This window comes from Mesoplodon densirostris, chromosome X (assembly GCF_025265405.1).
Source record: "Mesoplodon densirostris isolate mMesDen1 chromosome X, mMesDen1 primary haplotype, whole genome shotgun sequence".
NCBI classification, from domain to species: domain Eukaryota; kingdom Metazoa; phylum Chordata; class Mammalia; order Artiodactyla; family Ziphiidae; genus Mesoplodon; species Mesoplodon densirostris.
This window is the reverse complement of record NC_082681.1, coordinates 95023110-95047683: the sequence shown is the minus strand read 5'-3', so window position 1 is coordinate 95047683 and position 24574 is coordinate 95023110. Positions and strand designations below refer to the sequence as shown.

Sequence of the window (24574 nt, the reverse complement as noted above, 5' to 3'; positions counted from 1 at the left end):
ATTTAGGTTATTACAGAATATTGAGCAGAGTTCCCTGTGCTATACAGTAGGTTCTTGTCGGTTGTCTATTTAAAACATAGTAGTGTGTATATGTCAATCCCAAACTCCCAATTTATCCCTCCCCCCCTCAACCTTTCCCCTTTGGTAACCATAAATTTGTTTTCTAAGTCTGTGAGTCTATTTCTGTTTTGTAAATAAGTTCATTTGTATCATTTTTTTTTAGATTCCACATATAAGCGATATCATATGATATTTGTCTTTCTCTGTCTGACTTACTTCACTTGTATAATAATCTCCAGGTCCATCCATGTTGCCAGTGGTGCTCTTCAAGGGAGCCATCAGGGGACCGAATATTCTCTAGGAGACTGCAGATGGAGTCAAGCCATATGGAAAAAAGAGCTAAGGGAACCACAAGCTAAATACAAGCGGCAAGGATGGACTTTTGCAGAAGTCCATCCTGAGTGGAAGCAGACTGTGTGGCTTCAGGCTGGAGCACTTAATTGCCAGTATGAGCTCCTCCAGAGCTCTGTCATTCTAATTCCTTTATTTTAAAAAAAATATATATTTATTTATTTAGGCTGTGCCAGGTCTTAGTTGCAGCATGCATGCAGGATGTAGTTCACTGACCAGGGATCAAACCCAGGGCCCCTGCATTGGAAGCATGGAGTCTTACCCACTGGACCACCAGGGAAGTCCCTCTAATTCCTTTAAATAGCCTGTATTCACTGTAACTCCCAAATTCACATCTCTAGCCTGGGCCTCTCCAGATTCAAAATCCAACTGCCTCCTCAACATTTCCACTTTGATGTTTCATAGGCATCTCAATGCTAACTTCCCCAAAATCGAACTATTGAGTTACTGCCTCCAAGGCCTGCCCTTCCACGACAAAGACAAAAACAAAACAAACAAAAACTCTATTCCTCTCTCAGTCTCCCCCATCTCTGTAAATGGTCCCTCATTCACCCAGCTTCTCAGGTCAAAAACCATAAAGCATCCTTTTTTTTTTTTTACACTTTTATCGGAGTATAGTTGATTTACAGTGTTGTGCTAGTTTCAAGTGTACAGCAAAGTGAATCAGTATATATACATTTTATATATAGTAATGTGTATATGTTAATCCCAATCTCCTAATTTATCACCTCCCCCCATGTTTCCCCTTTGGTAACCATAAGTTTGATTTTGAGATCTGTGAGTCGGTTTCTGTTTTGTAAAACGTTCATTTGTATCATTTTTTAATTAGATTCCACATAAAAGTGATAATCAGGGGCTTCCCTGGTGGCGCAGTGGTTAAGAATCCACCTGCCAATGCAGGGAACATGGGTTTGAGCCCTGGTCCGGGAAGATCCCATATGCCGCGGAGCAACTAAGCCCGTGCACACCAACTACTGAGCCTGTGCTCTAGAGCCCGCAAGCCACAACTACTGAGCCTGTGAGCCACAACTACTGAAGCCCACGCGCCTAGAGCCCATGCTCCGCAAGAAGAGAAGCCACCGCAATGAGAAGCCCGCGCACCGCAACGAAGAGTAGCCCCCGCTCGCCACAACTAGAGACAGCCCGCGTGCAGCAATGAAGGCCCAACGCAGCCAAAAATAAATACATAAATAAAATAACTTTTTTTTAAAAAGTGATATCATATGATATTTGTCTTTGACTTACTTCACTTAGTATGATAATCTCTAGGTCCATCCATGTCGCTGCAAATGGCAGTATTTCATTCTTTTAAAAACCATAAAGCATCCTTGATGCCTCTCTTTTTCTCACGCCCACATCTAGTCTCTGAGGAAGTCCTTTTGGCTCCACCTTCAAAATAGATCCATAATCCAACCCCTTCTCATCCCCTCCACTGCCAGCACCGTCATCAGTCATTTGGGCCCTTGCAGTAGCTCCCTCACTAGTCTCCCTGCTTCTTTCCTTGCCTCCTTACAGTTTCTTTTCCTCATAGCAGCCAGAGGTATCCTACTCTAACTCAAGTAATTTCTCTTATGTACTCAGAATTCCTTCCTGGCTCCCATCAGAATAAAAGCTAAAGTCCTATGGTCCACAAGGCCCTGTGAGATCTAGTCCTTGTTACATCTCTGACCTCCCATCCTACCACTGTCCCCCTCACTCTCTCTGCACCTGCACTGGTCTCCTTTCTGCTCTTCATACATGCTGAGTGTGCTCACTACTTCATGCTCTTCGCTATTTGCTATTCTCTTTGCATGTGCCTTGTTCCCTCATTTCATCCTGGTCTGTTTAGATATCGCCCCTTCAGAGAGGCCTTCCTTGATATTTCTACCTCAAGTTTTCTGTCTCTAGAGTCTGCTTTATTTTACACTGTAGCACTTAACACTTCCCTTCATCATATTACCTCTATAATGCTTTACATACTGTCTCCCCAACTACAGTGTAAGTTTCACGGGGACAGAGTCTTCAATCTCTTCACCATTGCATCCCCACACCTGGAATATAGTAAGAATTCAGTAAGTATGTATAAAGCATTGAGTTAACTTAAGAATAACCAATAATACAAAACGTAAGGACTAAGAACAAATGGAACAGGAAAAAAAATGAGAGGAAACAAAAGTAATCAAAGGAGTATGGAATCTTCTTAAATATTGATGACACTACACTTGCAAAATAAGAATGGGCCATGTGTGGGGGCAAGGGGCATTGGAAAATCTTTGTATCTTTCTCTCAATTTTTCTGTGAACCTTAAGCTGCTCTAAAAAAGTATAGTCTTGGACTTCCCTGGTGGCACAGTGGTTAAGAATCCTCCTGCCAGGACACGGGTTCGAGCCCTGGTCTGGGAAGATCCCACATGCCGCGGAGCAACTAAGCCCGTGAGCCACAACTACTGAGCCTGCGCATCTGGAGCCTGTGCTCCGCAACAAGAGAGGCCGCGACAGTGAGAGGCCCGTGCACTGCGATGAAGAGTGGCCACCACTCGCCGCAACTAGAGAAAGCCCTCGCACAGAAACGAAGACCCAACACAGCCAAAAATAAATAAATAAATAAATTTATTTATTTAAAAAAAAAAAGAATCCTCCTGCCAATGCAGGGGACACGGGTTCGAGCCCTGGTCCAGGAAGATCCCACATGCTGCGGAGCAATTAAGCCCGTGCACCACAACTACTGAGCCTGCGCTCTACAGCCCACAAGCCACTACTACTGAGCCTGCGTGCCAAAACAACTGAAGCCCGCGCGCCTAGAGCCCGTGCTCCGCGACAAGAGAAGCCACTGCAATGAGAAGCCCGCTCACCGCAACGAAGAGTAGCCCCCACTCGCCGCAACTACAGAAAAGCCCGCACGCAGCAACGAAGACCCAACGCAGCAAAAAAAAAAGAAAAAAAAAAGTATAGTCTTGGGCCTTCCCTGGTGGTCCAGTGGCTAAGACTCTGCACTCCCAATGTAGGGGGCCTAGGTTCGATCTCTGGTCAGGGAACTAGATCCCACATGCCACAACTGAGAGTTTGCATGCTGCAAGGAAGATCCCGCACACAGCAACCAAGATCCGTGCCACAACTAAGACCCAGCACAGCCAAATAAATATTAAAAATTTTTAAAGTATAGTCTTTTTTTTTCTTTGCTGCACCACAGGGCTTGCGGGATTTTAATTTCCCGACCAGGGTTTGAACCTGGGCCCTGGCAGTGAAAGAGCTGAGTCCCAATCACTGGACCACCAGGGAATTCCCGAAAGTACAGTCTTTAAAAAGAAAAAAAGAGGCTGCAATGAAAAGAGCAATCAGCAGACACAGGGCTGAATAAATAGAATGGCCATAACTGAAAACAGAATTAGGAATTCGAAAAATAATTTTGAAAAAGTCTTTCAGGTATGAGGATCCAAAAAGACCAAGAGATAGACAATGGAAAAGGGAAGTTAAGGGCTATGAAATATTGATGTTAAATATTCAACATGCATCCTCCTTTTCTCAGTGCATTTGCAAATGCTATACTTATTTAGAATCAGCTGCTCCCTTGAGCACCTTGTATAAATATCAGCCTTGTCCTCCAGACATTACTCTCTAACATTACACCCTGTTCATTCCCTTTATTGCATGTATTGCAACCTGTATTTATGTATTTGTGGGTTATCTACCTCCTTCCCCCATTAGAATGAAAGTTCTATAAAAAAGAGCAGGGGGAATTCCCTGGCAGTCCAGTGGTTAGGACTCAGTACTCTCACTGCTGTGGCCCGGGTTCAACCCCTGGTTAGGGAAATAAGATCCCAAAAGCCATGCAGCTCAGCCATAAATAAATAAATAAATAAATAGCAGGGATGCCATCTGTAATGTTCATGGCTGCATCCCCCTGTCACTATGTCCAACATAAAGTATGCATGTTGTATTTGATTAATTAATTGATTGATTGATCCTGGGGAAATTTAGAACTCCAAAGGTAAAGAAGAAGCTTCAAAAGATGTAAAATAGGGCTTCCCTGGTGGCGCAGTGGTTGAGAATCTGCCTGCTAATGCAGGGGACACGGGTTCGAGCCCTGGGCTGGGAGGATCCCACATGCCGCGGAGCAACTGGGCCCGTGGGCCACAACTGCTGAGCCTGCGCTTCTGGGGCCTGTGCTCCGCAACAAGAGAGGCCGCGATAGTGAGAGGCCCGCGCACTGTGATGAAGAGTGGCCCCCGCTTGCCACAACTGGAGAAAGCCCTTGCACAGAAACGAAGACCCAACACAGCAAAAATAAATAAATTAATTAATAAACTCCTACCCCCAACATCTTAAAAAAAATTTTAAAAAAAAGACCTAAAATAGGTCACATAAAATATTACAGGAGTATCGGAGTTTTCTCGGTCAGCACAGTACTCTAACACAATGGGGCAATATCTTAAAAGCTATGAGAGGCAATTTTTAAGCTAAAACTCTTTACTCAGTCAACCTAGTATTCAAGTATGAGGGCAAAATAAAGATCTTTTAGGATATCTACAATTTTGATTATTATGTACAAACCATCTCTGAAAGAATTGCAAAAGCGTGAGCTGAAAGAAAAATAACAGAAACAATGACAAGAAACTTCCCAATTTGGTGAAAAACAGGAATCTATACATCTAAGAGCAACAAATACCAAGTAGGATAAACTAAAGGAGATCCATATCTATACGCATAGTAGTCAAACTGTTGAAAGCTAAAGACAGAGAAAATCTTGAAAGCAACATGGGAAAAATGACTCATCATGTACAAGGGTATCACAAGAAGATTAACATCTGACTTCTCAACAGAAACCATAGAGACCAGGAGGCAGGGAGGTAACATATTCAAAGTGCTTAAAGAGGGAATTCCCTGGTGATCTAGTGGTTAGGACTCTGTGCTTTCACTGCCAAGGCCCCGGGTCCAATCCCTGGAATGACTGTCAACGACGAATTCTATATCCAGAAAAGATACCCTTTAAAAATAAAGGAGTTGGGCTTCCCTGGTGGCACAGTGGTTGAGAGTCCGCCTGCTGATGCAGAGGACACGGGTTCGTGCCCCGGTCCAGGAGGATCCCACATGCCGTGGGGCAGCTGGGCCCGTGAGCCATGGCCGCTGAGCCTGCGCGTCCAGAGCCTGTGCTCCGCAACGGGAGAGGCCACAATGGTGAGAGGCCCGAGTATCGCAAAAAAATAAAATAAAGGAGTAGATTTATGTTATGTGTATTTTACCACAAGTAAAAAAAAAAATTTTAATAAATTTATTTTGGCTGCATTGGGTTTTCATTGCTGGGCGTGGGCTTTCTCTAGTTGTGGCGAGAGGGGGCTACTCTTCATTGTGGTGCACAGGCTTCTTATTGTGGTGTTTTCTTTTGTTGTGGAGCACGGGCTCTAGGTGCACGGGCTTCAGTAGCTGTGGCACGCAGGCTCAGTAGTTGTGGCTTGTGGGCTCTAGAGCACAGGCTCAGTAGTTGTGATGCACGGGCTTAGTTGCTCCGCGGCATGTGGGATCTTCCCGGACCAGGGCTCGAACCCATGTTCCCTGCATTGGCAGGCGGATTCTTAACCACTGCACCACCAAGGAAGTCCCAATTTTAAAAAAAAAATTAAATGAGGGAGAAAGTGAAGACATTTTGTTTAGTAAACAAAAACATCACTAAACAGACCCACAAGAAATACTAAAGAGAGTCCTTCAAGCTGAATTGAAAGGACACCAGGGGACTTCCCTGGTTGCCCAGTGGTTAGGACTCCGCCCTTCCACTGCAGGGGACACGGGTTCAATAATCCCTGGTTGGGGAACTAAGATCCTGCAGGCAGTGGCACGGCAAAAAAAAAAAAAAGAAAGGACACCAGGTAGTCACTCGAATCTGCATGAAGAAACAAAGAACACTGCTAAAGGTAACTACAGAGGTAAATATAAAAGACAGTATAAATATGTATTTTGCAACTCTTTTCTTCTGTTATCTGATTTAGATGACAAATACATAAAGCAATAATTATAAAATTGTTGATGGACTTATAATGTATAAAGATGTAATTTACCTAATGATAATAGGGCAAAGGAAGAGAAAAGGAACAGCGCTATATTGGAGCAAATTCTCTGTATGTTATTGAAATTAATGAATAATAATTTAAATTAATTATTAATCACTCAATAATTTGAAAACTTCCCACAGAGATGCCCAGATCAAGATGACTTCACTGGCGAATTCTACCAAGCATTTAAAGAAGAATTAATAGAAAATTTTCACAAACTCTTCCCCAAAATTGAAGAGGAGAGAACATTTTTCAACTCATTCTATGAGGCCAAAAGCAAAACCAGACAAAGGCAACCCTACAAAAGTACAGACCAATATCTCTTATGAATGTAAACTCAAAACTCCTCTTCAAAATTCTAGCAAACTAGGGGTGGTGGTGTGATGAATTGGGAGATTGGGATTGACATGTATACACTGATGTGTATAAAATGGATGACTAATAAGAACCTGCTGTATAAAAAAATAAATAAAATTAAATTAAAAAAACATTCTAGCAAACTAAAGCCAACAACATATAAAAAGGATTATACACCATGACCAAGTGGGATTTATCCCGGGAATGTAAGGTTGTTTAATATCTGAAATCAATTAATGTAGTAGGCCATAACAATAGAATAAAGTACAAGAACCACACGATCAACTCAACAGAAGTAGGAAAAGCATTTGACAAAATTCAACACCCCTTCATACGTTTTTATCGTGAATCAACATATCATCAACAACCTAGGAGTAGAAGAAAACTTCCTCGACATGGTAAAGGACAAAAACCCCACAGCTAATATCACACTTCGTTTTTTTTGTCACAAGAAACTGATCTTTACTCAACAAAGTTCTACACAAGTGGAATCTCATGCCACCTCAGTGCCAATCCCCAGCACAACACAGTGACAAGTGGACAGACCCTGGAGGAAGTGGGGGGAGGGACGTGGGAATGAGAAGGACGGCAGATCCAGGCCAGTCTGGGTCCACAGCCCCAGGCGGGGGAAAAGGTTGGGAAGCTGAAACTTCATTGTGCAAAAATCAACCACAAATATTTTAAAAATTAAATAGTTACTTAAAAAAGAAAGAAGAAAAGGAAAGATAACTAGAATGCCTTTCCTGAAGGTGGTTGGAGCCACCCATCCTGGATGGAAAAGGGGTTACCAATCCCACCAGGAAGCCAATCCGTCCACACACCCCAAGACCCAGCAGAGAATGCTCCAAAGAACCTAACGTCATACTTAATGGTGAAAGGCTGAAAGCTTTTCCCCCAAGGATCAGGATTAAGACAAAGATGTTTGCTTTACCACTTCTATTTAACATTGTGCTGAAGGTGCTAGCCAGGGCAATTAGGCAAGAAAGGGAGATAAAAGGCATTCACATTGGAAAGGCAGAAGTGAAATCATTTCTGTTCACAAATGACATGATCTTGTACATGGATAATCTTAAAAGAATCCACAAGAGGGCTTCCCTGGTGGCGCAGTAGTTGAGAGTCCGCCTGCCGATGCAGGGGACACGGGTTCATGCCCCGGTCCGGGAAGATCCCACATGCCGCGGATAGGCTGGGCCCGTGAGCCATGGCTGCTGAGCCTGTGCGTCTGGAGCCTGTGCTCCGCAACGGGACAGGCCACAAAAGTGAGAGGCCCGCGTACCACAAAAAAAAAAAAATAATAATCCACAGGAAATCTGTTAGACCTAATAAATGAGACCAGCAAGGTTTCAGGATACAAGGTCAACATTACAAAATTCAGTTGTATTTCCATACACTGGCAATGAACAATCCAAAAATGAAATTAAGAAAACAATTCCAGGACTTCCCTGGAGGTCCAGTGGTTAAGGCTCCACGCTTCCACTGCAGGGGGCATGGGTTCCATCCGTGGTTGGGGAACTAAGATCCCACATGCCACGCGGTGCGGCCAGAAAACAACGACAATACAATAGCATCAAAAAGAATAAAAATGGGCTTCCCTTGTGCCGTGGTGGTTGAGAATCTGCCTGCCAATGCAGGGGACACGGGTTCAAGCACTGATCCGGGAAGATCCCACATGCCGCAGAGCAACTAAGTCCGTGCGCCATAACTACTGAGCCTGCACTCTAGAGCCCATGAGCCACAACTCCTGAGCCCGCGTGCTGCAACTACTGAAGCCCATGCGCCTAGAGCCTGTGCTCCACAAAGAGAGAAGCCACTGCAATGAGAAGCCCGCGCACCGCAACGAAGAGTAGCCCCCTCTTGCTGCAAGTAGAGAAAGCCTGCGCGCAGCAACAAAGACCCAACACAGCCAAAAATAAATAAATAAAATAAATAAAAGTTTTTAAAAAAGAATAAAAACACTGAAAAATAAGTACAAGACTCGTACACTGAAACTATAAAACTACCTAACACGATCTCAAATCCAATAACTTTTTTTTAAAACACAGTAGTGCAAACATCTGTAACCCCTCGTGCCTTCAGCTAATTGAGTTACACCTCCTTGCCAGTGTCTGGGAGTAAGTACACAGTGAATTGAATATAGAACTTTCTGCCTTGGATTTCTTTGTTTTCCCAGGAAAAAGGTTCCCCGGGGCTTTGGTTACCTGATCAGATATGCTTTGTTATTTGGTAAAGTTGTTTTCTACCTCTCTACCACTGCTCCTATAGTCTGTCCACTTGTATAGTATGAGTGTTATATTTAATTACACAGATGAGTGTTATTTTGCAACAAGTGGGAAAGTCTATAGGGAGAGAATGAGCATATTTGTGATACTCTATTCTCCAGCTGGCCCTGGGGGCTGAAGAAGTCAAAAAGTCTTCTCAGACCAGCATCCTTTGGACAAACCTACTTTGGATCACATCATGTGGAAGCAGGGTCTTGAAGAGCTATTTGTGTACCTCTGTTCATAGCAGCATTATTCACAATAGCTAAAATGTGGAAGCAACCCAAGCATCCAATGGTGGATGAATAGATAAGCAAAATGTGGTATATACATAAAACAGAATATTATTCAGCTTTAAAAAGGAAGGAAATTCTGACACATGCTACAACATGGATGAACCTTGTGGTTGTTATGCAAGGTGGTTGTTATGCAAAGTGCAATAAGCCAGTCACAAAAAGACAAATACTGTATGATTCTACTTACATGAGGTAGTCAAATTCATAGAGACAGAAAGTAGAATGGTGGGTGCCAGGAGCTAGGGGGAGGAGAGAATGGGGAGTTACTGTTTAAGGAGTACAGAATTTCAGCTTTACAAGATGAAAAGAGTTAGGAAGATAGATGGTGGTGATAGTTGAACAACATTATGAATGTATTTAATACCACCAAACTGTGCACTTAAAAATGGTTGAGGGCTTCCCTGGTGGCGCAGTGGTTGAGAGTCCGCCTGCCGATGCAGGGGACACGGGTTCGTGCCCCGGTCTGGGAAGATCCCACATGCCGCGGAGCGGCTGGGTCCGTGAGCCATGGCCACTGAGCCTGCGCGTCCGGAGCCTGTGCTCTGCAACAGGAGAGGCCACAACAGTGAGAGGCCCGTGAACCACACACACACACACAAAAAAAATGGTTGAGGTAAATTTAACGTTATGTGTACCTCACCACTAAAAAAAAAAAAAAAAAAAGGAAAAAAAAAACCTTACGTGAACTTTCCTCAGTCTTGTTTTTGTGTCCCTGAGAATTGCTTTGTTTAGTTTCATCTGCCCAGAATCAGGAGGGTTTTTATTCCTGGCCCAATATCAGTGATGATTGGCCTTTGGCCAAAATCTGGAGACACCAAGTCACACAAGCACCACCCTTCTGGAACACTGCAGAACTTCTCAGTCTAAAACCGTGCCCCTTGCAGGCACGGTTGCTTCCTTCATGTTTTCTCACTGTAATGTCAACACATTATCTAAGTGGCAATTTTCACCAGGGAAATTTTGGAATTGAAATAACCACTTTGAGAAACTTTTGCCATGAACAAGATTGTCCATTTGAGAGAGTCCTTAGAACAAAAAGGGCAAAAAACCACACGAAGAGCTTGCTTGTTTTATCTTTTTTAAATATTTATTTATTTATTTGGCTGCACCAGGTCTTAGTTGCGGTACTCAGGATCTTTGTTGAGGCCTGCAGGATCTTTAGTTGCGGCATGTGGTATCTAGTTCCCTGACCAGGGATGGAACCCCGCCCCCCTGCATTGGAAGCGTGGAGTCTTAACCGCTGGACCACTAGAGGAATCCCAAGCTTGCTTGTTTTATCTGTCTCAAGGAGAGAGATCATTTTGTTTAACATAGGAGACACCCTCCTCTTCATTTCTGTATTTGGGGATTAAGAAGTGCTTATTTTTTAATAGTATGCCTTGATAAAATTGTCAAATTGCCTGAATTATTGTTTAAATCAGCTATAATAACTCTCTTTTGAGTATGTTTATGTCAAATCGCATTTTCCTGCAGCCAAAATTCTTCCCTTCTCCTTTCATAGGGAAATGTAACTAGCCTTTTACAGTGATAATTTCATATTCATCTGAAGCCACTACAAAACCCTTATCAAAATGGACAACAAATGAAGGAATTTCTATATAGCTTTCCATTACTTGTGTAAACAAAGAATGTTGCCTACCATTCCAATTCTACGAGGAGCCGTTGCAATCACTCACCTACAAGTATACCCTGAAAGGAATTCAGGGGGAAACATTCTATGTTTTGGATATATGGGCCCCTAGATAGTTAAGATGCATATCTAAAGAAGAATTTCAATGACCCCAGATTCTTGCATCTTCCCATATATAGATAAGCACTAAAATCCTTAACTGAGATATGGTGTGTGTGTGTGTGTGTGTGCACGCGTGTGTGTGTATGTGCGCATGTGTGTGTGATTAGCAGTAATCTTTTACCAAGATGCATGCTTGGCTACATGTATTTCCCAGCCAAAAAAATTATACATTTACTAGTTCCTCCCCTACCTCTTTGAAGCAGTTCCCAGTTTTCAGAAACACTGAATAAAACTCAACTCACACCTCTTATGTTGTGTGTTTTTTCTCCAATTGACACTTGAGATCACCATAAGAAGAGTGGAGGTTAACAAAAATGCTTCATGATAATAGCCACAATAGCAGAGATAAATTGGCCTTCACACTGAACCAACACTGATGCGGTAACTTTAAGGGTCTTGCTGAGATGGTTCCCTTGCATGGCACACCTCATAACAATCATGACAAAGACTGAAAAGGTAGGGTGTGGATAGAAACCAATAGCTTGAGGCCCTTTTGAACACCTCCAAAGGGCTATGAGCAAGTTCTGGCTGTGGTTTATTCTCCAGGTGAACTGAGTTTTTCCTACTGGTCAGAGTTATCACTGCAAAGGTAGGAAAACTGCTTGCTTTTGTATTCCCGACTCAACTTACCTCTCCAGTAGCAGGGACAGGCATTGCACTTATTTAAAGAACTCTGTTATTTAAAAACTCTGTAAAGTTTTAACTTCCTCAGAAACTCTACAGCCATTATCACCTATAATCTTCAGAAAAAGTAGAGAGACCTAATGGAATTTGGAAAGTAAAATCAACAAACTTCTAATCCTAACCCTCAAACTTCCAGGGACTAAAGTATTGCCATTACCCTTGATGGCAATAAGCTCTAACCCCTCTGGGGACCACCTATAGTTAGCTACTTCTGAGTTAATAACAGACTACCCTAAGTGTTTTGTAATTGCACCTCAAATCCTAGATTCTACTCTCTTACAGGCCAATGTGACTTCATACTACTAGAGACTCGTGTGATGCCTCCAGATGTCTCCATAATAGGTTCAAGCTGCATTTCCAAAAAAGTCTGCATGATCAAAGGGAAAACTGCCCTTGAGCCTCAGCGAAAAAGACCTTATTAATAGGCTTCAAACTGAGGATTCTTAGCAATTCTCCAGAAGCTGATGACTGCAGACTTGGATGGCTTCTGCTCAAGGTGACAGAACAAGATTAATTTTCTGATTCTTCAGCACCTTTTTCTCTTTTTACTTCACTATTAATCTTGACTATTACTGTACCTTGATACCTTCTAGTAACCAAGTAAAATATCTCTCACCCTGTTACTTTTGACCTGCTATGGATTCCCTCTGTCACTTAGGGAAAAAAGGAAACTACTTTGTGTGTTTTCTCAGACTACAGTACTATGAATTTGATTGCTGGATCTCTCAATCTCTCTCTCTCTCTCTCTCACTCTCTCTCTCTCTCTCTCTCTCTCTCTCTCTCTCTCTCTCTCAGGCAGACTCACACACCTACCTCAATCTGACAAAAATGTAATAGCTCATCTTTTAAATACCTCAGAAGGTAGCTTTCTTTCTATAGGTCCTCTCACATTTCCCTTAAAAAAATAATCCCAAACCTTGATCTTGTAAAAATTGGCTGTTGGCCTCAGAGAATACTTCTGCTGAAGTCATTACAACCCTATCAGCAAGACCCAGCCCATCAGGAATGGGAGCTAACAGTTGGGGCAGTTTTTTCTCTTCAAACACACTCTAGCCTGTTTTGCTGCTACTGTTTAACTCCACTCAAGAAATCCACTCTAGAGGACTTCCTTGGTGGTGCAATGGTTAAGAATCGCCTTCCAATGCAGGGGACACAGGTTTGAGCCCCGGTCCGGGAAGATCTCACATGTCGAGATCAAGTAAGCCCGTGCGCCACAACTACTGAGCCTGCACTCCAGAGCCTGCGAGCCACAACTACTGAAGCCCGTGCACCTAGAGCCCGTGCTCCACAATAAGAGAAGCTACCGCAATGAGAAGCCCATGCACTGCAACAAAAAGTAGACCCCGCTTGCCGCATATAGAGAAAGCCTGCACACAGCAACAAAGACCCAATGCAGCCAAAAATAAATAAATAAAAATAAATAAATTTATTAAAAAAAATAGTTCACACCATCCATGAAAACCTTCAAGTAACACCCACAATTAGGATGGATAATGTGTTGTCCCGGAAATTATGTTGCAAGTGACCTCTGAAACTCTATACACCGTAAATAAGACTATAAATCCCAGCTTTGCCACTTTCAGGCAGTATAACCATGGGCAAGTTGTTTTACCTTTTTGTGCTTTCAGTTTCCTCATATGTATAATGAGCGTAAGGAAAGGAAGGTTCCTCTGTCACCTCCGAAGTGATCACTGGCATATCCTTCCTCTTCTACAGGCTTGCAGGTAATCTGATGACACTGCAGATCCCGTGGAGATGGCCCCGATCGGTCAGTTCCAGAGGTTGGCCCTAAATGGGCTCCTTGGGATGGTTGCCAGGTCCCGACATCAGAGCGTAGATCTCTAAAGGTGTATCCCTGGGGAAGGCAGGGGTGGAGCTATCAGGGCTGTCCTGCCCAGCCAGGTCCCGTTCTCCAACTGCCACTAAGAGAACAGAGGAAATGAGAACACTCAGACCAGCAACTCCCAGACTCAGAGTAAGGTATGCACCCAACTCTTCTGACTCTCTTACTTTCTCTCTCTCCCACTTCTTTTTTTTTCTCTGCCCCTTGCTTCTCTGTTTTTCTTTGCTATCTCTGTCTCTCCCAATATGTCTCTATCTCCTCACTTTCATTCCCTCTTTTCCCTTTTTTTTAAATGTGTACTGCTTTTTCTCTTGGTATCTCTTTCTCTGCAACTCCATTTCTCCTTTGATGTCTCTGTAAACTGGCTATTTGTCTCTCTCTCTATCTTTCCTCTGTGTCTTTGATTTCCCCTTGTCTCTCTCCCCAGCCTCTCAGGGTCTCTGCCTGAAGAAGTGGACAAAGGGATTTCCCCAATCCACTGTCAGGGCTGGAACCTCTTGCTCTTCTCTGATTCTGTCCACCTCTCTAACCCTCCTCATCCACCAAATATCTTCCCTTCCCCACCGCATGCAGACAGGTGGATGGCAAACCCCAGGACTCAGGGAGGGTGAGAGCCACCAGCCAGAGAAATCAAAGCAGAGAAATGAGGAAAAAGAGCTGAGAGACAGATCAAGACATAGAGGCAGAGTTGGGGCTCAGGCGGGGAGGGAGACCGGAAGGAAGAACCTGAGGGAGAGCCACTGTAATCCTTATTAGAAACAGATGGGATTAAGTTGGAAATGAGAGAGAGAGAGAGAGAGAGAGAGAGAGAGAGAGAGAGAGAGAGACTGACTGCAATGCAGTTTGGGCATCTCTGCCTCTCTGAGGCCCCTGAGCTGGAGGGTAAGTGGGCAGGCAGCCTGACAACCCTTGTCGGTTCAGCCCCTCAAACCAGCTCATAACTCTACACCGCCACCTCGCCTTCTCTCCCGCCTTGGCCTCCTTGACGCTGAGGGTCTTCCTACTTGCATTTCTGACCCTCAGATGGCTTCTTCTTGCTCCTCTTCCTGTCTCTGCCCTTTCTCCTCGTCTCTGTCTCTTTTCCTTTATTTCTTGTATGTCTCTCTGCCTCTATCTCCGTCTTTCTACGTGTCCATTAGTGTCTCTATGTCCCTCTGTGTATGTCCCTCAATTCCTATTTCTCTCGCCATCTGTTTCTCTCACTCTTGCCTTCCCCGTCTCCTGCCTTTTCTGGGTCTCTGCAATCCCCCCCCCCACCCCCGGTGGAAACCATCCGGGGTGTGACCCCGCATTCCCTTCTTTTGGGAAGAGCAGCAGGCCCGCAGTCAGGTCAGGGGGCGGGGCCTGAGGACTCGCCCTGGCTCCAACTCCCCCCAACTCCGGAGACCTGCACGACACCGGACGCCCCAGCGCCACCTAGGAGCCGGGTGACACCGCGGCAGCTAGGCTCCCACGATGCCCGACCACCACTCGATGCCGCTCTACAACTCTCAGCCGAAGCCCAGTCCTCCGCTACTAAACCCAGTACTGGTCCCGCCCGGCCCAGCCAGCAGCCCCAGGAGCCAGAGCACAAGGCCCTGAACTTCACCATGAACCGTTCCACGGCCCCACGGCTCCAACATCCTTCCAGACCCGGAGACCTTGAGCGGGGCCCCCAAAGTGGGAGGAGGGCGGGGCGCCCGGGCGTTTGAGGTTCCCGAAGCGGCGGGACCTTAAGGAGCAGGAGAGGGCGGGGTCTGAAGACGGGAAGAGGTAGGGTCTAGAGGCTGCTGAGGGCGGGAAACCTGGGCCTGCGGGAGGCTTAGAGGGCAGGGCTGAAAGATAGGAAGGGGGTGGACCTGGGGGCAGGGCCTGGAGACTTAGGGTCTGTGAACAGCACAGCAGCCTGAGGTGGGCGGAACCTGAGGGCTCAAGGAAGGAAAAGGCTCAGAAGAGCTAGCGGGCCTGTGTTTGATAGGAGCAGGGTGGGGTCTGGAAACGCAGCGGGGATGGGGCCTGGAAGTGAGGAAGGGCGCGGCCTAGGTGTACCGAATGGGCGGGACCAAAGGAAGTGGCCTGGAAATACAAGGGTTGCAGCCTGGGATACCCAGGGTCTGACTGGCATCCCGGTCCTACCCAGGCAGGTGTGTTGCTGCTGCTGCTGGCGTGGCCATGGAGTCGGCAAGTTCGAGGCCAGGGCCCTGCTGGGGCACTGAGAGCTGTGTGCACGGCGCCTGCTACCCGCGCCTGGCACTGAGTCCATCAAGCAGCGTTGCAGCTCTACCTCCGAGGACCACTAGGACCTCGTTGGGGCCTTGGGAGGCCTGAGAACTCCGCATTTGCACCCCCAGGGAGCGAGTTTGTATAAGAGAGAGGGCATTTCCACCTCTTTGCAATGGCTTGCATAAAAGGGACAGTTGGTGTGTCTCCCATGAGGCCATCTGCACCCCAGTGGAGGCGTCTGCCCCACACGTGTTTGCATGCAAGAGACAGTGTTTGGAGCTGATGTCCATCCGAGAAAATCTCTCCCCCATAACCCCCACTCCACCCCCAAAACGAAACCTCATCTGGTACCCTTAAATACTGACAACCCTGAGCATCGCAGAGCAGGAATCTCTCTGTAGTGCAGAAGAGAAGATTAAGGGCACTGTCTTCAAGGAAGCTGGGTCTCCCCGACCCCTACTTCCATCCCAGGTCCCTGGTGAGGCCACATGGAGGGGGAATTATCTTCACAAACGGGGTGACTGGTATCCAGAAAGACAGAGTTCACTGTGAGGTCAGATTTCCCAGTCTTTCCAATGGGGACATGGGGGAGAGGGGTCAGAGGTGCTGCATGCTGAACCACCCCTCCACCCCAGCAATCCTGTGTTCACTCATTTCTTTCCCAAGCCTGTTCCTCTTCTGTCTGCTTGTGATTCAACACTTGGCCCCCTTATTCACGTACTATTCACATCTGGATTCATTCCCCCTCCTACACATTCATCCCACAAACCTTTACTAGAGCCCACTCTCTGTGGGACTCCAAATCCTAGGGCTCCCAAGTCCCTGAAGAGGGTTCCACCCCTTGTCCTAGTGAGCAGCTCCAATGGGTGGCTCAAGGAGTACATACATAGGCATTTCAAAACTGGCTTTAAATACTGATCAGGGCGCAATGCAAAGGGACTGGGGTGAGAGCTTGTTACATATGAGTGGGGGCTGGGGTGCCTGAGAGAGAAGGGACCCATCCATCAGGGCAGCTGGGGTGCCCCACCCCCAACCTGGGATAAGGGAACAGAGTAGAGGCCCTCTCTGGAGGGTCCCAGGGCCACCTGGGAGCCAGCCCTCCCTTCCGAGGTAGATCATCGCGGAGGGAACCAAGGAGGAGCTCCCACGGTGGCGATGACAGGCGGTCACTTCCTCAGTGGTATTGCTGATAGCTGGGGTAGCCTGGGGCCGGGGTACCCTCCTTAGGGGGCAGCTGGCTGGGGTCCTCCAGGAATGGCGGCGCTGCAGTGGGGAGAATTAGATAAAGGTGAGTGGAGGAGGCAAGGCAGAGCATTTCCCACCCCTCCCTGGCCAGCTTCACCAGGAACTCACCATTGCGGAACTGCTGGGCGGTGTAGCGAGTGAGGAGGATGCCAACACCCTCGATGAGGGCCAACAGAATGCCTCCCATCATTGCTGAGCCCACCATGGCCAATGGGCCACCTGGAGGAATGAGGAGGCACGGGGAGACAGGTGAGAGCCGGCAGAATAGGGTGGAAGGGGCTGGGGCCTGGGGATGGGGCACTCACTGCGGGCAGCCAGCACAGCCCCGGTCAATGCTCCACTGGTGATGGAGTTCCAGGGATCTTCCTTGCCCCGCAGCCGCACCAGACCGCAGTCGATGGTGGAGAACAGGCCCCCCCACACTGCGAAGCTACCTGTTGGGGGACCATGGCCTAATTAGTGTTTGTGGAGAATCCCCAGAATATACGGCCCAGGGTCCAGGGACTCCCAAGGCCTGAACGCTCTGGCAAAGAACGGGGAGAAAAACCCAGAGGCAAAGGCAGATGGCAAACTCCTAGGGGAGAGCCCCCATCTGTCTCTGTGGTAGCTCCTTCAATCTGTCTGTAATTGCCATCGGCACTCCCTTCACCTTCACAGGGGGCTGACAAGTGTTTACGGGTAGATTTATCTGCTTCTATATGGCTTTTTTCTTGGCCTCCCCATGCACTCATTCCTCTCAGTTCTCTGACCAGGGATTGAACCCGGGTGACGGCAATGAAAGCCCGGAATCCTAACCACCAGGCCACCAGGGAACTCCCTTCTATATGGCTTTTAACAGAGCAACTTTGATTTTCGTAACTACCACACAGAATTGGAATTCTGACCTTGGTTTCAGGGAGAAGGAAAGGGGTTAGCAAAGCCAGTTAACAATACAATAGTTAAAATGTTTACTCAAGTCTTACTGTGTGCCAGGACCTGATCTATGCACTGCATGTTACTTGACTTCTGAAAATTTATATTAGTTAATACTATCAAAGCGCTTAACAGAGCAACCAGCACTTAGTAAGTACTACCTAAGTTACATAAATTACAGAACTTACTGCTTTGTCATCCCCATGTTGCAGATGAGGTTCAGAGAGGTTAAGCCACTAGCCCAAGGTCACACAGCAGGGAAGAGCCAGGTCCTGGATTTAAACTCCAGAACGCACCCATATGAAATTGTTGGGAAACGTCACTCCCCCAGGAAGTCCCAGGCAGAGTTGGGACTAGAATCTGGACCCCCAACTTGCAGTCTAGACTCAAAGGAGCAACTACCTCAACTCTGTTATCACATCTGTCTCCCCAAACCTCTCACCTCCAATCTGAGGGGCTCGGATCCTCACAGCATTGACACTGCCTCTCATTCGGTGCCGAATTCCCTGGAGGAAAGTGAGGAGGAAGGAAATCAGAGCCCAGTTGAGGCCACTGGCAGACAAGGTTTCTAGCTTTTAAGAGAGGGATGGGGGCAGGAAACCTGGAGGAGTATCAGGGGTAGAGATGTGGGGAAGTGGCCAAGAACTAGGGGGCTGGGGAGCACCCCAATATAGGTGCTCTCAGAGCTGGGATGAGAAATCATTCATTCATTCATTACTTAGCACCTATGTGCCAGGCACCGTGCTGTATGCAGGGATACAGCAGGAAACAAGGTAGACCTGGCCCCTACCCTCTCAGAGCTCACATTATAGTCGGGGAGACAGATCCTAAATAAGGGTACAGATAAGATAGCTTCAGACAGAAATAAGAACCCTAGAGGAAATAGGATAAAGAGCTATGACAGTGGCTGAAGGGTCAGGAAAGACCTCTTTAAGGAGGGGGGCATTTATGCTGAGACCTTGAGGATGAGAGGGAGAAACCTGGACAAAGATCCAGGAAAGAGAGCTCCAGGAGATGAAGGGAGGGACAGGGCTAGACAGAAACTGCAGAGACCTTGACAAATGCATGGCATTTAAAGTCATTACATTTGATGAGGTCTCCCAGGAAGGGGAGGGGGGTTGTTAGGGATAGAGAGATAGAGAGAGAGAGAGAGAGAGAGAGAGAGAGAGAGAGAGAGAAGGAATCGATTACGTTAAATTAAAAGCATTTTCTCAGCTTTAAGGCTGTCCTCCTCCTGCCAATTAAACTCCTGTCACTTCCCTCTATCCAGGCTTCCAACCCAGAATCTGCCTCTAGGTAAAATCTGACTGGCTTTGCACACACACATTTAGGTTTTGGTGATGACCCTTTTTTTTTTTTTTTTTTTTTGCGGTATGCGGGCCTCTCACTGCTGTGGCCTCCCCCGTCGCGGAGCACAGGCTCCGGACGCGCAGGCTCCGGACGCGCAGGCTCAGCGGCCATGGCTCACGGGCCCAGCCGCTCCGCGGCATATGGGATCCTCCCAGACCGGGGCACGAACCCGTATCCCCTGCATCGGCAGGCGGACTCCCAACCACTTGCGCCACCAGGGAGGCCCGGTGATGACCCTTTTGACATCACAGCATTTCCACAGAGGAGCTCCAGTTGGGTTGGGGGGTGAGGGGCAGAGATCATGTTTGCAGTTCCTCCAAACTTCCAGATCCTGGAGCCAGGCCTGGCATATAGTAGGTGAGCAGGCACCAGAATGAATAAGTGCATGTGACTGGCAGCTCCAAGCAGTTTTCAGAACAGTATCCCATGTGGGCAGGGCAGGACCCCCGCACCACCCAGGGAAGGCCAGGACTCACGACAGGGGCATTGCGGAAGCCCTTAATGGCCTGGAAGACTCCACCGCCGATAACACCCATAGTGAAGGCGCCACCGCAATCATCCACAATTCGCCATGGGCTGCAAGCGGGAAGGGGAGGATGGGGTTAATGTGAGCCCTCCCTCTTGCCGTGTCACAAGGACTCTTTCCAACTGGGAGAAACTAAGTCACCCAAATGGGAAGCAGAATTTCAGATAATAGATTATTCTCCCCCTCATTTAAGCAAGAAGTAGTGCGAAGGAGGGAAAATAGTAGTAGTCTTTGCCCTGTGCGCCCCTCCCCTTCGCAGCCAACCAAGGAATCAACCGCTTTACTACTATCAATGATTAAATGAATTGATAACAAGCAAAGAGTTGGCAAGTTTAAATAAGCGCTACAGAAGTGTTAAGCTAGCACTGTTACTAAAGCAGAACGGGCTCGCACCCCCTTTTCCCACAATGAGCACGTCCAACCAAGCTACGCCCTCTTTTTTTTTTTTTTTTTTTTTTTTTAACCCGTACAACTGGGAAAAACCAAGCGCAGACCGGGGGGATGATCCAGCACCGCTCAACACCGCACCACCCCCTCGGCTTTAATGGATTTGGCCAGTGTGTCTTTTCGTTAACAAAGAGAGACTGGGTGGTACGAAGGCAAGGGAAACGTGGAGTGGTTCGTCCTTGCACCGCACCTTCTCCTTTAGGCACACAGTTGTGGCCCCTCTTAACGGAGCCCGAGTAGGAGGAAGCAAGTGGAGGGGAGCAGAAGGAGACAACAAACGTCTAAGAGTCTCCCGAGTCTGGGACGTGGCGCTGTGTGGCCAGTGCCTCCCCCGCCCGCCTCCCACCGCTGGCCGTGGCGCCCCAGCAACAGTCCCGAGGCCTGCGCCCCTCGCCGTACCAAGGCTCCCGAGCGTACTCCTCCATGGCGCCGACGTCCGGCCACGCAGTCTGACACCGGCCGGGCCACACCCCCACCGTAAATGCTCACGGACGACCGAGCGTTCCACCTATTCCAGGGCAATGATTGGGTCGTTTTGCCAGAGGTCAGACCAAGGCGCACTCTCATTGGCCAGCAAGGTTTGCGTCTTTTGTTCGCTGCAGCCTGAGCGTGGTGCAGTTTCCTTCAGGCTCACAGAGAGGACTTTGTTCTGGGCTTTGGGAGAAGACGAGAGAGAGAGAGACGGCCAGGCCGTCAGCTTTCCATTACCCGCGTGACTGTATTGGTAATGTCGGGGTGGGCGCATTTTTTGGAGCTGGAGGTGTTGCACTCTGTTCCCCCATCCCAGCGCTTTGGTTCCTTCCACCCAGTAGTCTTCGGGGGAAGTTGGGTGAGCCCATTTCTGGGGCGCGGTCCTGGAGCACCCGGCCCGGGAGAGGAGGATTGTTGAGAGTTTTGGTGATATTGCCATTTATCCCTTACACCTTTTAGCGTAGGGTCTGTCGCTCAGCTCCTAGTGTAGGTGGGTAGGTGGGGATCCAGATGAGTACTTGCTGGGGGGGAGGCGCTTGGTTACAAGATCAGATTCAGTCCTCATCTGAGGTGTTTTTTGGTCTGTCTGTTCTTCCCTAGGTCTGTCTGCTATCCGCTATGCCGCTGCCCGTTGCGCTGCAGACCCGCTTGGCCAAGAGAGGCATTCTCAAACATCTGGAGCCCGGTGAGAGAGCTAAGAGCAGATAGGCCTACCATGTGGCAGGCTTGACAGGCACTTTGTTGTTCATACTGCCACTTGATACCTAGCATGGACCTACTTCGCACCAAGCAGTGGGGTGGCAGGCATTTCATTGTTAACAATGCGTATTCCTGACACCCATTCCTACCGTATGAGGAGGCGGGTGGGGACGGGGAATAGACATTTCGTCCTTAATAATACTGGCAGCTGACGTGTATTTTGGGGTCTTCTATATCCCAAGTTTAATCCATCCATCAATCCCTGGAAGTGGTTACAAATTATCTAATAGTAAGGATAGTAACAGTTGACAGAAGCTGACATCTACCGCAGCCTCCTGTGGGCCAAGCACAGTGGCAGGATGCTAATACTTTGTTCTTTACCATACTAGTAGATAACATTATTTTAGACCTACTGTGGAGCCAGGCACTGTGCTGGTGATATGTACCTTATTGTTCACCGTATCAATAGCTGACAATGTATTTTGGGTCTACTTAAGTGTCTGTCATACACATTATGGTAAACAGTATATAAAATAATGATAGGATCTATCATTTAGGCCTACTGTGCTGCTGTTGCTAGTATTTCTACCTTATTGGAAATAATAGCAAAAGCTGGCATCTAGTTTGGGCTAAGGTGTTCCAGGTACTGGAAAACTCATCTTATTTTCACTTTATTGATAAGTGACATCTATTACAAGCCTGTTGTGTGCCAAGCACAGATCTCTGGTTAATAATACTGATAATGATCATTGATATGACATTTACTTTAAGGCTGTTGGTACCAGGCCCTGTGCTGATTGTATATATCTTACTAACAATACCGATGATTATAGCTGACATCTATTTTGGGCCTGTTGTGTGACAAGCACTCTGCTGTTGCTGACATACACATTTCATTGTTAGCTATATCCATAGGTGAAATCTATTATAGACGTATGGAGGTCCAGGTACTCATACACCTTTTTTATTCTGTTGATAGTAACTGACGACAGTTGTAGGCCTCAGGAACTGAATAGATTCAGGGAAGCGTTTGGATAAATCCCTTGCTATCCAAACTTGCTAGTCAATATACTGGAGTCAGAAACCTCATGTTTGCCAAGCTTGGGAGCTGAACAGATTTGGACATATTTTTAGATAAACCCCTTGCTGTTGAAACTAATTTTATCCAAATAGATTTGGATAGTATTGTATCACATACTATCTGAACTCAGGAACTGAATAAATATGGATACATGTTTTTTTAATGAATCCCTGTCTAAAGTCTGAAACCAGATAAGTTCAGGTAACATTATGTCATATCTGAACCCAGAAACAGAACAGGTTTGGGTAAATTTTTTGGTAAATCCTGATATTCAGATACTTGGATTTGGAACGTGAACAATATTTTTTAGGGCACTTGAGACCTGGCGCACACACGTGGTCCATGTGAATGTGAGTGTGTCTCCTCAGGCCCTGACTGCAGGGTGGGGATCCCTCTGGTCCTTACTGCTGTCCTCCTTCCCTCCTTGTCCTGCCAGAACCAGAGGAAGAGATCATTGCCGAGGACTATGATGATGATCCTGTGGACTATGAGGCTACCCGGTTGGAGGGCCTGCCACCAAGCTGGTACAAGGTGTTTGACCCTTCCTGGTGAGTCTGGGGATGCAGGGGCGTGGGCTGGGGGTAAATGGGGGCCACAAGGGAAGAGATCTGGGGGTCCTCCCTGTAGGGTCCTGGCATGGGGCAGGTACAGGCAGAGATTGGGGAGACAAGAGTTGAGGCTACAAGGAGAGGATATCCGTGCTGACATTCCTTCCTTCCCTCCCTCCCTCCCTTCCACTGCCCTGCAGCGGGCTCCCTTACTACTGGAATGCAGACACAGACCTCGTGTCCTGGCTGTCCCCACATGATCCCAACTCCATTGTTTCCAAGTCTGCCAAGAAGCTCAGGAGCAGTAATGCAGGTGAGTTGGCAGATACAAGGGTGCCTCAGGTGTTCTAGCAGTTCTCCAAGAGGGATCAGGTAAAAGACCAGGGCAGGTAAGACCAGGCAGACCCAGCCCCAGGCAAAGGAGGCTGTTGAAGGCAGAGGCTGCTGGGTCCTGAGGTGGGAGGAGGAAGGTCGCAAGGCTTTTGAGTCACCAGATGCTGAGGAGAAGTTGGATCGGAGCCATGAGAAATCGGACCGGGGCCACGAGAAATTGGACCGAGGTCACGAGAAGTCGGATCGCGGCCATGAGAAGTCAGAACGGAACCACGAGAAGTCTGACAGAGACCGGGAGCGTGGTTATGACAAGGTGGAGAGAGAGAGAGAGCGGGACAGGGATCGGGACCGGGACCGCGGGTATGACAAGGTGGACCGGGAAGAGGGCAAAGAACGGCGCCACCATCGCCGGGAGGATCTGGCTCCCTACCCCAAGAACAAGAAGGGTAAGCTGGGGTGAGGCAAGGGGGGCACCAGGGGGGCACAGTGTAAGGAAGCCCTCTCTTGGCTTCACGCGAGTGCCTGAGCCTGGGGCCTGGCAGCCTCAGGCTCCATTTCTTCCGGGGATGGGAGAGCTCGGTGATCCGGGACTCCTTGTGCCCCCGTCGAAGACCCCACTCTGCCACCTACTTCCACAGTGGCAAGCCGGAAGGATGAAGAATTAGACCCCATGGACCCCAGCTCGTACTCAGATGCACCCCGGTAACTGACCACCCCTCAAGAGCCCTTCCTTTTTCCTCTTGACTCACTGCACCGCTGACCGTTCCTTTCTTCCTGTCTCCTTTCCCCCTTTGTCAGTTGTGGGTGGGAGGTGCCTGCCACAGTACACATATTATACATTCCCGCCCCCACCCCTTGTCACCCCCAGGGGCACGTGGTCAACAGGACTCCCCAAGCGGAATGAGGCCAAGACAGGTGCAGACACGACAGCAGCCGGGCCCCTCTTCCAGCAGCGCCCTTACCCATCCCCGGGGGCTGTGCTCCGGGCCAATGCCGAGGCCTCCCGAACCAAGCAACAGGACTGAACCTTCCCCACCCCGGCCCGCCCTGGGGTTTTGAATAAAAGCTTTTCGGTGAATCATGCCCATGAGACCTGA

At 47.7% G+C, this 24574-nt stretch overlaps 2 protein-coding genes and 1 long non-coding RNA gene across 5 annotated transcripts; 1 reads left to right on the top strand and 2 right to left on the bottom strand.

Moving 5' to 3' along the window:
• Positions 1-278: 278 nt before the first annotated feature.
• LOC132482615 (uncharacterized) lies at positions 279-15369 on the bottom strand. Its single transcript, XR_009530929.1, has 4 exons — positions 15252-15369; positions 13433-13742; positions 9532-9583; positions 279-365 (listed from the first exon to the last, which is right to left on the bottom strand). It is a non-coding gene; the product is annotated as an uncharacterized LOC132482615 (long non-coding RNA).
• A 1385-nt stretch (positions 15370-16754) lies between these two features.
• On the bottom strand, positions 16755-20842 carry TIMM17B (translocase of inner mitochondrial membrane 17B). The gene is made up of 6 exons (XM_060087672.1): positions 20745-20842; positions 19849-19948; positions 18465-18528; positions 17416-17544; positions 17219-17329; positions 16755-17128 (listed from the first exon to the last, which is right to left on the bottom strand). The coding sequence occupies exons 1-6, from the start codon at positions 20768-20770 to the stop codon at positions 17040-17042; spliced, it is 519 nt and encodes a 172-aa protein (XP_059943655.1). The 5' UTR covers positions 20771-20842; the 3' UTR covers positions 16755-17039.
• On the top strand, positions 20400-24555 carry PQBP1 (polyglutamine binding protein 1). 3 transcript variants are annotated; one of them, XM_060087669.1, is made up of 7 exons: positions 20400-20923; positions 21417-21501; positions 23033-23144; positions 23345-23457; positions 23639-23923; positions 24116-24179; positions 24346-24555. In XM_060087669.1, exons 1-7 carry the CDS (start codon positions 20867-20869, stop codon positions 24500-24502), a joined length of 873 nt encoding a protein of 290 aa, XP_059943652.1. In that variant the 5' UTR covers positions 20400-20866; the 3' UTR covers positions 24503-24555. The 3 variants fall into 3 exon arrangements, with proteins under 3 accessions (XP_059943652.1, XP_059943653.1, XP_059943654.1); XM_060087670.1 differs by lacking the exon at positions 20400-20923 and adding an exon at positions 20942-21069; XM_060087671.1 differs by lacking the exon at positions 20400-20923 and adding an exon at positions 21206-21306.
• Positions 24556-24574: the final 19 nt, after the last annotated feature.